Source organism: Helobdella robusta, assembly GCF_000326865.2.
Source record: "Helobdella robusta unplaced genomic scaffold HELROscaffold_40, whole genome shotgun sequence".
NCBI lineage: Eukaryota > Metazoa > Annelida > Clitellata > Rhynchobdellida > Glossiphoniidae > Helobdella > Helobdella robusta.
In genome coordinates this window covers 706767-721749 of record NW_008704903.1, presented here as the reverse complement: position 1 = coordinate 721749, position 14983 = coordinate 706767, and the positions used below count along the sequence as shown (strand labels likewise).

Sequence of the window (14983 nt, the reverse complement as noted above, 5' to 3'; positions counted from 1 at the left end):
CACTCATCATAATCACTATATCATCATTTTATAGTTAGTATGAGCATTTCATCTGAAGATGTCGCTGCTAATGATTGTAACGTTGACGATGACGTCATCAACGGTCTTTTAATTCTTCCGGCTACTTTCAACCCATCCTTCGGAACAACATTCCCTCTACCATTCAATCTGTCATTCCTACTACTACTACTATCATCACCAGCATAATCATCATCATCATGATTTTTACGGTTCAGTTTACTAAAAACGTATCTCTCACTTCTCAATTCATCATCACCGTCGTGATCATCATCATGACCACCACAACCACCACCAACGTCATCATCATCATCACGACCACCACCACCACCATCGTCATCATCATCATGACCGCCTCTCTTCCTCTTCCTCATCATCACGATCTCTTTCAATTTCTCTTCCACATTGTGACCCATGAGATCCTTCCTAGTAATGATACCGACCACCATGTTGGCCCCGTTGTGGACGACCATGTGACGCAAGCCCAGAGCCCGGAAGATGATGTACGCTCTGTGCAGGGAAAAGTTCCGAGGGATGCTCACCGCTGATTGGTTCACGTACGGAGCCTGGTTTTTCATTGGTTGGATTTATTATTATTATTGCTATTGTTATGATTGCTGTTGGTTGGTTGTTAATGGATTGAAAAGAAAATTTACATTTGATAAAGTGAATGAACAAACAAACAAACAAACAAACAAAAAGGCAAACAAACAAACAAACAGACAGACAAACTCTAACAAGATTAATATAGAGATGATCGTATGAGCCGTCATTAGCGTACATTTGCAGCATCTCGTCGACTTCATCAACATTCTCCACCTTGTCAACTGTCAACTGGTTTGCACGTAAAAATTATACATCCAGTTTTGTCTGATTGTTTATCTGCTTGTCTGTCTATCTATTAGACTCTTTGTCTGTCTGTTTGTCTGTCTATCTATTAGACTCTTGGTCTGTCTGTTTGTCTGTCTATCTATTAGACTCTTTGTCTGTCTGTTTGTCTGTCTATCTATTAGACTCTTTGTCTGTCTGTTTGTCTGTCTATCTATTAGACTCTTTGTCTGTCTGTTTGTCTGTCTATCTATTAGACTCTTGGTCTGTCTGTCTATCTATTGGACTCTGTGCCTGTCTGTTTGTCTGTCCATTTATCTATTAGTTTCTTTGTTTTTCTATCTATTAATTACTCAGTATGTCTGTCGTTATTAATTGAATGTTATTAATTAATTTATTTAATTAATGTTAATGAACCCTCTGTATAACATAACGACCATGCTTTCTCCACTACAAATAATTCAACAGCAAGCACTATCATTAATACGCAATTAATATAGTATATAATTAATATAATAATATTAATATTATTAATACCAGTATATCATTTTATAAAGATTTTTGTAAAACATTCGTAAAATAAATATAAATAAGATGAAATGTAAAAAAATCACAATAACATGCATGAAATATAACAGGTAGGCACACGGGCGACGGAGCAACTAACAACCTCGAGATAGCTCAGCAGAGGGACCTTTCTAGGACCTTCTGACGTATCGTCATCATCAACGACGTGATGATGACAACGATGACGACGACGACGATGGTCAGCCACATTTTCCAAGTCACATCTCTGAAAAACCTTCTCATTCTTCAGGAGGATGATCAACTGCAACCTGCTGATGAGACCGAAAAATACCTCCCCACCTCCATCACCTCTGCCATCTCTGGCCGCCATATTAACCGGAAATCCTCCATGGTTACATTGTAGTAAGACACTGGCCAGTCGGCTGACCCGTTCCTTACAGGTCAGCATGACGACGGGGTGAGCCATGACGTCACTGGCCTTGAACTGCTCCAAATTTAACCTGGCAATGTACGAGAGGAAGATGACGTGTAATTGTATTGTATGCATAAAATACACACACGTATGCGTGATTTAATTTTGTTTGTGTTTGTGTGTGTGTGAGTGTGTTTGTGTGTGAAAGACAGACAGACAGACAGACAGAGATACAGACAGACAGACAAACAAACAGGCAGGCAGACAGACAGACAGATAGACAGACAGACCTTCGACCATCGACATTGACAACAGGATCAGCATGCAGATAAGGAATGCACTTGTGCTCAAGCAGACTCAAATAATAAGGATGTGTAAAAAGATCGCCGACCCATTTGGACACCATGATTGATGACATGATTGGCAGGAGGAACTGCACGTCATTCGTTAGCTCCACCTACAAAACATTCGATTGGCTGGTTTGGTAGTTGGTTGGTATAATGTTTTATAACTTAAATTGTGCTAAAGTAACGAACCATGATGACAGCCAACGACATGGTGAGCCTGGAGACCCCACCAAAAAAACTTGCAGCCCCTACCAAGGCGAACGCACCTGGATCAATCCACGACCAATAGGAATCTTTCGTTGCGTGCACTCCAAAAATAGAGACCATTACGACGCCCATGATTCGTCCATAGAGTCCGCCAATGAAACTAATGTTTGTAATTACAATAAATTCAACCAATCAACCAATAAATCAATTAACCAATCTACTACCAACCGACCAGCCAATCAACACCCAGCCAGCCAACCGACCAACCAATCAACAACCAGCCAGCCAACCGACCGACCAACCAACAACCAGCCAGCCAATCTCCCACCAATCAACTAACAGCATAGGCACGAGAATTCCACTTGAGACGAAGGAGCCCGCGGCCCAGACGGCTATGATAAAGTAGAAGACGAAGGTGATGATGAGGGGGGTGCACTGGAGTTGAAGGTGCGTGTTGCGGGAAAATAAATGGTGGATGGATTTCTCCGTAGATCCGAACAATAATGTCGCTACTGTTTGTTCAGTTGTTGTTCGGTTGAGTCGTTTGATTGGTTGGTTGGTTAGTAGAATGAATGATTGGTTGGCTGATTGATGGATTGGATGGTTGACTGATTGGTTGGTTAGTTGAATAAATGATTGGTTGAATGATTGATTGGTTGGTTGACCGATTGATTGGTTGGTTAATAATATGAATGAATGATTGATTGATTGGCTGGCTGACTGATTGATAAATAAATGAATAAAAAAAATAAAAATTTTCATTCGTTACATTGGTTGTAAGTTTTATTGGTCCACCCGATAATGACGTCATCATCTACGTCATCATCGTTAACTTTCGCCAACAAGGATATAGTTTGTTGTTGTTGTTGTTGCTGCGACTGTTGCTGCGACTGTTGCCGCGACTGTTGCCACGATTGTTGCTGTTGAGGCAGTATAATTCCCTGAGGACACAGGTACCTCTCGACCGATTGGTCCGTATGTAACATGTTCTTCTCATCTCCCATACAATTTTCACTGTATGTATGTGTGTACGTGAGTGTGTGTGTATGTGTGTGTCTGCGTGTGTGTGTGTTTGTCTGCGTGTGTGTGTGTGTGTTTGTATGTGTTTGTTTGTGTGTGTCTGCGTGTGTGTCTGCGTGTGTGTGTGTGGCCGAGACTCACCTGACAGATGTACTGTTATAATGCATGCATTTGAACGGAGAGCACGGATAGATGGATGGAAGAAAAATGGAAACAACAGCTGATATGCTCTGTTTATTATTGTTTGCATTATTCACTATTTTAATTATATTATTTTATGTTATATTATATTTATCATTACTATTAAAATTTTTTTTACTCTCATTATCATAACTGACAAAGTCACAAAATAACCAACCAACCGACCGACCGACCGACCGACCGGCCGCCGGCCGGGCCAGCCAGCCTGCCAACCAACCGACCAACCGACCGACCAACCACGATAACAATGGGTTCAGCCAATCTACACACATCTCTCATCCACTTCCGGCGCACGTATGCCAGAACTTTCCTCCTCATCCTCACTACCTTCAAGTTGAGGAAAGTAAAAAGAGCCCCGAGGAGACCCCCCACCACTCCGAGGATCATCGCCGGGATGAATGTTAGGATGTTTATTGAAAGGCCGTTTTGTACCTGCATGTGTTGTTGTTTGATTGTATGTATATTTGTTAGTTTGTTTGTAGTTGTCGTTCTTGCACATGTTGTTGTTTTTGCACACGCCCCCTACCCGCCCCAACTTACTTGAAATAATATGTACTCCTCTGTTTTGAACCTGCCAAACGACCCTTCGTACTTGAAGCCCTTGAAGGCAGAATTAAAAAGATCAGTCGTTGTCGTTGCCACCATGGCGCAGAAGAAAATCTGCCAGGAGAGCTTCATGTCCCAAAATGAGGACACCTCCTCCATACTGAACAAAACTCCGCCTACTGGTGCTCCAAATGCTGAAGCTACGCCCGCCGCTGCACCCGCGCTTATGAAGTTTCTCCTGATATGGTAGTGGTATAATGATGGTGTCAATGGAAATGTTGATGGTGATGTATATGATGATGATGAGAGAGTTGATGATAACGAGAATGACGGTACCACTGATAATTTAAATGGAAACAAACCACAACCGACCTGTCTTCAAAATTTCTGAACCTCTCAAAACAAGGCAGCTTGAACTTCATTGTGTCCGATTTGAACTGGCTCAGTCCCGCCCCAACTAAGCTCCTGGCCAATCAGAAAGGAGGGTAAAGTTTTGAATTACATATTCATGAAATTAAACAAAACGTAAAACAACATAATCGTCAAGTCTTCATAAAACTAAAATACGAAAATCAAAAATGAAAGTGAAAGTGGACCCACCCCATGTGGATCATAGGGCCTTCCGGACCAACAGGCATTCCCGACGAGACAGCCAGGACGCAAGAAAGGAACTTGATGATGAGGGTTTTTACGTTGAAGATGTGTCTCACCACAGTCCCATTCAGGAATCCCATCAACTCGGGAATGCCGGATGAGGATGCTTGCGGTCGAAAAATCTTCAATGAAAAAAAGTTGTAAGTTCTGATGGCTCTACATAAAATATTTCAATCACATAAAATCAGATAATCACGAACAACCAATCAAAACCGAACAATCACAACTAACCAGCCAATCACAAACAACCAATCAAAAACAACCAATCCCAAACAACCAATCACAATAAATCAATCAAAACCAGCCAATCACAACCAACCAACCACAACTAATAATGAACTAAAGAAAGCCAGCACGACACTCAGGCCAACAGTCCAGAGAGTCAACATCCCCATGTTATTTTCCTGCCCCAACATACAAGTATTATGTGTATATTTCAAATTCAGTGTTTAATTTTTATTAAATCACAACCAAACTATATATATTAACAAACTATTATGCAAATTAACTAGCTAATTAACATAAATTAACATGCCCGCACTCACATTAAGATATAAGGTAGCCTGTTTCCATTTGATGCTCGAAATCAAGTCAATGAGTTGATGGAGGAGGAAGCCAATGAGGCCCACCGTGACCCCAATTAACGCCATCATCACCCACTGTAAGAGGTCATGGCTACATAGACATATAATATATAGGTCAGTATTAGAGGTCAGCATAAGGGGTCAGTATATAGGTCAGTATAATATAGGTAAGAAATTTGATGTAATGAGATTTAGAGTGAGATGCAATAAGGTGTTGTAATGCGCTGCAGTTGGAGTAACTTAAAAAAACTTATCCTGTCGCATTTAACTACAGAAACAATTAAGAGCATTCTATCAATGTATCATTGTATCAGAAATTATATTACAAACATTTAGGATATATATCAATTAGATTATGTTATAAACAATTATATGATAAACTTTGCGGGTATTATAGATTGATACAAATTGATACTACTGTGCTGGGTGGTTTCTGGTCCACTCTCTATAAACGTAGCTATGGTATGGTAGATACTCAAGACTTTCATAATCAGCCAACATCTCACGTTCTTGCTCGGTATACTGGTGCGTGATAGACGAACTTCCGTATTCTCTGCCCTGGAGTAGCGTTAACACATGCCTAAAATTACTAATTTCACACTTTAAATTAGTTAGCAATGATAGTTCTGTGCTAAAAATGGCTGGGCACTAGTGGTAGAGCAACATTTAAACTACTCAAAAAAAAAACCCTAAGAGTGGCAAACAGAGTAATTGTTAATAATGAAACACTAGAGTTACTAAGTATTAAAAAGAAGTAGTAGTTAGCTAGACTAGTAGAAGTACTAATAAGATTTGTAGTATCATTAAGAGCTATACAGTATACACTATAGCAATATCATAGTAGTAGTAGCAGTAGCAGCAGCAGCAGCAGCAGCAGTAGTAGTAGCATCGTCAGTAGTAGTGGTTAGTAGTATCGTTACATTATTACTAAATTTTTATACATACTACTAGTAAGTAGAATTTGAAATAAAAAAATTGGCTAACCTTAGCAAAGCATGAAAAATTGTCATCAGAAGGGCAAACAATATCATTTTGGTAGTTCAATTTCTTCAAAAAACATCTTTGCCCATCCCTACATTTTGAATTATTATTAATATTATTCTTGTTATTTGGGGATGATAAGACATGTAGTAGAGTGCTATGACAGTTGTTATCGTCCAAGAGACTCATGGCTCTGTTAATTGCCTATTTTAAAGTTAAATTCAAATCAAAAAAACTTTTTATCAAATAATCAATGAAAAACTAAAAAAAAGGAATAATAATATATTATGATTGTTATTATTACTATTTATTACTATTTGTTATATGTACCTTTTTCAATTTTCTCCTCAATTTGTAATTACAAACTGTCAGGCATGAGCATTTCATATTTCTTCCTTCTGTAATTTATTATTATTATTACCATCATCATCATACATTAGTTATAAAATTATATATGTATATATATATATATATATATATATATATATATATAGTGTATAAACCAATATAATGATAATGAACAAAAACAATAATGATCATAACAAACCATATAAATAAAATAATCATATCAATAATAATAAAATAATAAGAATAATAAAGTTGCTTACTTATAATTTATATATATATACATATACATAAACTAATACGTACATACAACTACTTATTTTTATGCTATATGAAACATATGTTTGATCATATAGACTAATTTAAATAAAACCATATTTACTGATATAAAAGCCACCTTATAATACAAAATTACCAAGTGGACAGCACAAGATAAAACCAGATTTCAGGATTTTTGAATAAAAAATTTCAATTTCAATTTAATAAATATGGATAACTTAAATCATTTATTAAATAATAAAGTTTAATTAAAATGTTTAGTTTCGTACTTTTGGGGCACTTTTATTCTTTACTGGTACATAAAATCTTAAAATGTTTTTATTTAAAATGAAACTTAATAGTTATTATTAAAATTTACTTTTAAACACATTACGGATGTAAGTCACGTGTATGCATCTAAGCAAAACATCGTCAAAATTAAATTCTCAAGTTTAACTTTCGCTAATTTTAAATAGGAAGAACCTATTTTTTTACTAATTTCTAATTTTATTGGCGTATGGATTTTTAATATAAACAGACATTTTAGTGGATTTTTAAATTTTACCTATTTTTGAATTTTTCCTTTTAAAGATTTTTATTAAATTGCCCTCAAAGCACACAAAACAACAGAAAACTTTCACTTTCACTGTAAGAAGCGGTTTCATTTTCATTTATTTTATAATAATTAATTAATTATTCGTGTTTTTATTATTATTTTTATTAAATTATTGTTAATAAGGTCAATTAAAATAAAATTGTGTCAGTAATGAATTGTGTCAAGTTTTTTAAAAATTTCTATTCAGTTTTGTTTTATTAATGTTAATTTTTTACTTAAATTTAATTTTTGTTAAGTTATTAATTATTAAAATTTAAAAACTCAAAAATTATACCGTTCAAAGTCTAAAAAAAATCTGTGTATTATATCTATCATTTTTTACCTATTTATAAAAATTCTCTATTAATATTATTAAATTAAAAATCAATTTAATTTAAAAAATTGCTAATCCTATTGTTATGTACTCTATTTTTCATTAACTAAAAAGTAAAAATTATAGTAAAAAATTAGTAAAAATTAATAAAATCAAAATATATTCTTTTTTTTTCTCTAGAAAAGAAAAATTCTAACAAAAAATGGATAATATTTCACCGGACTCTGAAATATCTGATCTAGTCCGGAAGAAGTGTGCTTACTTATCAGGTTGGTTGCTGTAATTTTTGAAAAAATTTAAATTTTTCCAAATATTATCATAAAATATGGTTAAAATATTATATAAGATTATAAATATTATTCCTAAGGTGGACGAACGACATCAGGAAGTTATATAATATCTTTCCCCGAGGTCTGCACGTCTGCAAATTCCTCTTCGATAGTTGAAGATAAAGATTATGCTACTTTGTTTAAGTATCTCTGTAAAGCTGCAAAGTCATTTGATTTTTTGGTTTATTTTGTTTTTTTGGTTTATTTGGTTTATTTAGTTTTTTGTTTTTTTTTGGTTCATTTGGTTTTTTTGGTTTATTTGATTTTTTGGTTTATTGTAGTATTAATTATTATTTCTATTATTATTTCTATCTATTTATTTTCTTTTCTCTAGAACTGAGAACCCGGACGCAAAATTCAGCTTGGTGATCGACAGGCGCCTCAATAAGTGGGCCAACATCAAGTCTCTATTCAGCACCCTCCAGGTAATTATAATAATATTAATAATAATAATAACAATGATAATAACAATGATAATAATAGTAATAATTAGGAAATGTTGGTACTGATGGTATTACGATGAGGACGACGATTATATGATGTTGGTGATGTTAGTGAGAATGATGGCGTTTGATGATCGAAGATGACGAAGATGATGACAGTGATGATGATGATTAACGCAGGAATGTACGATGGAATATGAATCGGTGGAAAGAGTCTACTTGCTACAACCCTCCGGCCTATTCAATTCTCTCAGCAAGTTATTTCTCTTCAGTGTCGATGACAGCAAAGATCACAATAAAGTTATTGCTACCATGTCGCTGTTACTTCTTTGTTGTGACGTCATTGTTGTTGTTGCTTTATTGTCCTGATTTCTGTTTGAATTTCTGCATTCATCACGTTAATTAATATTCATGAGGGCATATTGACCATTCATTAACAGGCAGTATTGGTCATATATTGTGCTTATTATCTTAATTAATATTCATGATAATAAATCAACAGCCCAATCAGCATCATTATAAATTATATATTACATTGACCAATCAGCAGCAGGTAATATTTGTGTCTCTAGATGAGTTGCACAAACAAATCAATCCGTCACAGCTGACATCCGATTTTGCCGGGTCACTCGAGTTTGACCCTGACGAATGGGTCAATGATAAAAAGGTGATGATGATGATGTTGATGATGATGATGATGATGATGTTGAATGTGGTTGTGATAACAATGATATTAGTAGTTTTTATGATAGATGTTAATGAGGCATTTATTATTATTATTTTTAACCTTTAGATGGTGGAGACTCTGGTTGAATTCAAAAGGTCATTAGAAAACAAATTAACAAAGTTTAAAAGTCAAAGAAGGAGCAACCCCTTCAATTCCTCTCTATCCTCATCACCATCTCACTCCTCATCATCTCACTCACCGTCATCACCAACATCAACATCGCTCCTAACCACCGTGAGCACTTTGAACAAGCTGATAGTCGAGGCGGAAGTGAAGCTGGAAACGTTGAAAACATTGTGCGACGAGTGTGCAGTTTGCATCTCCAACTCCATTGCTGACTTGACCTATTTAAATCAGAACAGTGCCCCATATAAATCTGGTCACATGAAAATTGTCGCCAGGTTTTTCCTATTTTTTGGTTTCGATTTATTGATTAATTTATTTATTTTAATTTAATCGGTTAAATATTTAATTTTACCTATTATTTATTTATTTATTTATTAAATTGTTTTAATATTGTTAATTTATTTCATACAAAAAGCATGCAGAAATCGCTGTACAGCACGAAGATCGAGATAGATGATATCCTTGCCGAGAACAAGTCATACCAGGACAACTTGAAAAATATCAAGTCCCTTTACAAGCAGTTAATAGATGTAAGTAGGTCGTTTCTTGAATATTAATTAATGGGATACCGCAGTAAGAAAAATAGGTCACGTCGTGAATATTAATGTACGTGAGGGAATTGGATCACGCCGTGATCATTAATGTGTATAACTTTCATGAATGAGTGAATGAATTGAATGGATGAATTGATGAAGTAAATGGATGTATGAATGAATGAATGAATTAGTTGAATGAATTAGTTAATGAATGAATAATTGAATGATGAATGAACGAATGAATGAATGGATTGAATGAACGAAAGTTATATACATTGCAGGTAGGCAAATCAATTAGCAAGTTAAACAACGAGATGGAGACAATTTGGACGGAGGAAGGGGAGGAGCTTATGAATGTCCATCAACTCATTAACTCCGGTAACATCGACAGCCCAAAAGTTCTTATGAAGTTGCACATGATGTTGAGTAAGATGAAGAGTACGGAGGAAGATACTAAGGTCGGCGTTCGTTCGTTTGTCCATCTGTTTAACTATCCATCCATCCATTAATCCATCCATCTTCCATTCAATCCTTCACTCCACTTCATTCCTCCAACACGAAATAGATATCTTTGCTAAGGTTCGAAGACATCTCGAAAGATATAAAGCTATTCGAATGCCAGGGCACACTCACAGAGGAACATAGTGCCATCATGCAGGATGTAGTTGCTTGCTGTAAGAGGGACCAGCAGTTTTACTGTAGTAAATATCAGATCTTACAGCAGCAGCTAAAGAATAAAATTCAAATCCTTATCCAAAACCAACATTTCTTGTCAACTCTTAATAAGGTGTGTGTGTGGTGTTTGTGTGTGTGTGTGTGTATGTTGCTGCCTTGTTGTTTGGTTGGCTTGCTGTGTTCTTTTTTGCTACTGTTGTTGTAGTCGTTGTTGGGAGTGTTTCGTCGTCTAGGTTGTTATTTTGTTTGGATCTGTTTCGTCTGGTTATAGTCTATGTTTGTATGTGTTGTTTGTTGTTTGGTTAGTTGCGTTTGAGTTTGCATGTGTGTTTGTTTGTGTGTTATTGTCTGACTGACTGGTATTTCAGTTTCATATTACTTTTTTGTTTTAAACTTTCAATGATAAATTCGTTATTCAAGTTTGCAATTTTTTATTTTCATTTTCTTTGTTTCGAATGTTCAAAAACAATTATTTCCATTTTCAAATTTCCGTTCTTTGGTTTCTATTTTCGTTAACTAACAACGACAACAACGTCAACATTTACAACAACAACATTATCATTAACATCAACAACAACATCAAGATTAACATCAACAACGACAACATCAACAACATTTACATCAACAACATCATCAACAACAATAATAGCATCAATATTAAATACTTAATGTAATGGTTATGATGACAAAAACAATGGCAAAAATTATTTAAATTTATATAATTTAGGATGGTTATGATAGCGCTTAAGAGCTTCTACATAAATAAGCTTGCCAATGAATCAAACCTATTTTGATTGTGCATATTCATTGTACATATTATATACAAGAGTGTGGTGGTTATCAGTGATGGTATTATTGTTGATTATACAGCTTTTTGGCTTGCTAACACATGTACATACATACGCACACTCAATGTTTATTATACATCACAAGCAATTTTGTTAGATGCATATATTTATTTTAACATTATTAATGTTGTTGTTGTTATTGTTGTAGTAGTAGTTGGTGCTGTGATTGTTGTTGTAGTAGTTGTTGTAGTTGCTGTAGTAGTAGTTGATGCTGTAGTTGTTGTAGTAGTAATTATTGCTGTAGTTGTTGTAGTTGTTGTTTATGATGTTGATGATGATACAAAAAATAATAGGCAGTTGAATTAGGTAAGGAAGGGACAGAGTTAATGAAGTATAAATCAATCCTATTGGACGAGGATGATAAATCAATTGAAGACATTGCAATGGTCGTCAATACTTTGAAAAACTTCTCCAACTCCTCATTGGTTGAGATTGATCTGATGATGGACAAATTTGACCAATTATATCAGTCCAGTGATCGAGATGACATCTTATTGGTCGGTTTTAAATTTGAATTATTCAATGTTTATAAAGTTTATACGATGGTATTTTATTTTTATTCAAAAATGTTATGCAGAAGACGATGAATGCAATGAAGGAAGATGTAGCAAAATGGAAATCTTCAGTTGATGGATTGACTGAAGAACTGAAGTTGAAAATGAATGAAATGATAAAGAAGAGAGAGATGGAAGAAGAGGAAGAGAGGAAGAAACAGGAAGAGAGAAAGAAACAGGAAGAGGAGGAAAGAAAAAGACAAGAGGAAGTGAAAAAAATGTTAATTGAGAATAGCATCAACAACAACATGAACCACCCAAACAACAACAACAGCACAAAATCAAACGACAATGATGGTGACAAATCGCCATGTCCCGAAGATGATATTAAGACATTTAAAACAACAACAACCACCAACAACAACAACATCAACAGTAGCAGTACGACGACAACAACGACGAACAACAGCCAACACCACGACATACACTCGCCGAAGACTCGAAAGTTGGGCCACGCAAAGATTGTTGTCGACTCTAAAATCATACCCTCCATGGTCTTAAACTCCTCCCAGCACAAGCAGCACCAGCAGCGGTTTTCCATCGTCCAATCACAGGCCAGACCCATGGGCAAACAGATCTCCGACGACACAGACAGCCAATCACAGCAGCTGCCCCATCTTATCGATATTAAACGATCATCCGTTCATGATATGGTTTGTAGTTTGCGACTTGCCTGATTTCCTAAATCCCTATTTGTTAAAAATATCTGTCTCATTATTTCTTCTTGCTAATTGTTATAGTTATAATAATTATCATTACTGATTGTGATAATTATTATTACTTATTATTAGTAATTATAAATATTATTACATTTGATTCTAGAAGGTCCGACTTATTAACCCTTACCCTAACCCACTAGAAAATAATAACCACACACAAAGCCATGCATGGTTTATCTTCTTAGTTGGGTTTTGTTTACGTTCTGTTCGGTCTATTGTTGCTCCTTTATCTATGTGTATAATTATAATAATTTATAATTATTATAATTATAATAATTATTTATAATTATTATTTCTATGGCGTTTTGAAGTAGTTTTAATCTCAATTAGTTTTAACATAGAATTGGTTTAACTTTTTTTTTTTTTAACAAATTTAATTAGATTTCTTAAGTTACTTGACACTAACACTAATTTGGTTTTTGTTTGGTTCGTGTTTTTTTTTCTTTAGCTATGCGTGTATGTCTGCATTACTAACATGCCTATATGTTGCTACTCGTTGTTTGTTTGTTGTTGATGATGTTGTTGTTGTTTGTTGTTGTTGATGACTTTGTTGTTGTTGTTGGTGATGACTTTGTTATTGTTTGTTGTTGATGACGTTGCTGTTGTTGTTATGATGACGTTGCTGTTGTTTGTTGATGATGATGACTTTGTCGCTGTTTGTTGTTGATGATGAATTTGTTGTTTGTTGTTGTTGGTGATGATGATGTTGTAGTTTGTTGTTGACGACGACTTTGTTGTTGTGGTTGTTGTTGATAATGTTGTTGTTGTTGTTGACGACGACGTTGATGATGTTATTGACGATGACGTTGTTCCTGTTTGTTGGTTCTGTTGTTGTTGTTGTTGTTGTTGATGATGCTCATGTCTTTGTTATTATTGAATATGACGTTGATTTTATAGCGATGATGACGTCATTTTGACGGTGATGGCGTTAATGTTGATGGTTCTGTGGTAGGTAATGACGACTAAGATGTTGCTAATAGCTATGATGATGGTGGTTATTAGATGGTGGTGGTTATTTGATGGTGGTGGTTATTTGATGGTGGTGGTTATTTGATGGCGCCGAAATGGATGGTGTTGGCCATGTCGTTGATAGAAACGATGACGACGACGTTGTTGATGATATTGATGATGATGATGACATTAGGAGAAGTACATTCCGTCAAGATTGAAGGATGAATTGATGAACATCCAGCCCGTCATTGAAACCGGAACCATTAGAAGGAAAAGAAGGTGGTAATGATGATGATGATGATGATGGTGATGATGGTAATGATGATGATGATAATGTTGATGGTGATGATGGTGATGATATGTATGCTAGTGGTGACGATGACGTTGAGGATTATAATGATGGTGATGATGATGATGATGAGAGTGATGTTGATAATGATGACGGATTTCGACCCCTGCAGTCACGTGATACAGGAGTTAATAGAGACGGAGAGAGCGTACGTCTCAGATCTGAAGAATATCATACAAGTTTGTACTGCCACTTTTAATGGGCTGCAATTATAATCATATTTAGGCGGTGATTACATTACTACCCTATGAATTTTAATTAGATTGTTAATGTCCGTATCGATAATTAATAATATGTTAATTACCCCATTGTCGAAGCTTCCATATTGCTAATTAATATTATGTTAATTACCCCAAGAATGTTTATTATCTCATTGTTAATGTCGAAGTATTGGTATTGCTAATTAGTATTATGTTGATTACCCATCCATGAATATTAATTAGATTTTTAATGTCGAAGTATCAGTATCGCTAATTAGTATTATGCTAATTACCTCGTGAATATTAATTACCTCATGAATATTAATTGAACCATTAATATTCAAAAAACCAGGGTTACTACGATCAGTTTGATAATGAAGAGATGGTGCATTTGATCCCAGAAGGTATGATGGCAAAGAGGGAGACGTTCTTCGGCAACATTAGAGACATCTATCACTTCCATGCTGAGTATGTTGTTGTTGTTGTTAATGTTTTTGTTGATGTTGTTGTTGTTGATGTTGATGATGATGGCTTGATGATGTTGTTTATGATGTTGTTTCTATTATTGTTGTTGTTGATGTTGCAGACGTTGTTGATGTTGATGTTGTTTTGTTAAGTTGGTTTTGTTTTTTATTAGGCAGAATTCTGTTGATGAAACAATGATGACA

The 14983-nt window shown here is 35.1% G+C and overlaps 4 protein-coding genes across 4 annotated transcripts in view; 1 reads left to right on the top strand and 3 right to left on the bottom strand.

The window, feature by feature from the left end:
• Positions 1–434: 434 nt before the first annotated feature.
• On the bottom strand, positions 435–2400 carry HELRODRAFT_134312 (hypothetical protein; the record flags this gene model as incomplete). Its single annotated transcript, XM_009025163.1, has 4 exons — positions 435–584; positions 1493–1852; positions 2073–2243; positions 2323–2400. Coding segments are annotated over 4 exons (759 nt in total), but the record flags the coding sequence as incomplete, so codon positions are not given.
• A 1773-nt stretch (positions 2401–4173) lies between these two features.
• On the bottom strand, positions 4174–4889 carry HELRODRAFT_124990 (hypothetical protein; the record flags this gene model as incomplete). Its single annotated transcript, XM_009025162.1, has 3 exons — positions 4174–4345; positions 4525–4572; positions 4708–4889. Coding segments are annotated over 3 exons (402 nt in total), but the record flags the coding sequence as incomplete, so codon positions are not given.
• Positions 4890–5759: 870 nt separating this feature from the next.
• On the bottom strand, positions 5760–6713 carry HELRODRAFT_176929 (hypothetical protein; the record flags this gene model as incomplete). The annotated part of the gene is made up of 3 exons (XM_009025161.1): positions 5760–5903; positions 6330–6530; positions 6657–6713. The coding sequence occupies 3 exons, from the start codon at positions 6711–6713 to the stop codon at positions 5760–5762; spliced, it is 402 nt and encodes a 133-aa protein (XP_009023409.1).
• A 7245-nt stretch (positions 6714–13958) lies between these two features.
• Positions 13959–14983, top strand: part of HELRODRAFT_113767 (hypothetical protein) — a 4360-nt gene continuing 3335 nt past the window's right edge. Inside the window, exons 1-3 of the mRNA XM_009025160.1 lie at positions 13959–14045; positions 14228–14294; positions 14668–14783. Coding sequence (XP_009023408.1) covers positions 13996–14045; positions 14228–14294; positions 14668–14783 — 233 coding nt within the window. The 5' untranslated portion in view covers positions 13959–13995. The remainder of the gene's footprint in view (positions 14046–14227; positions 14295–14667; positions 14784–14983) is intronic.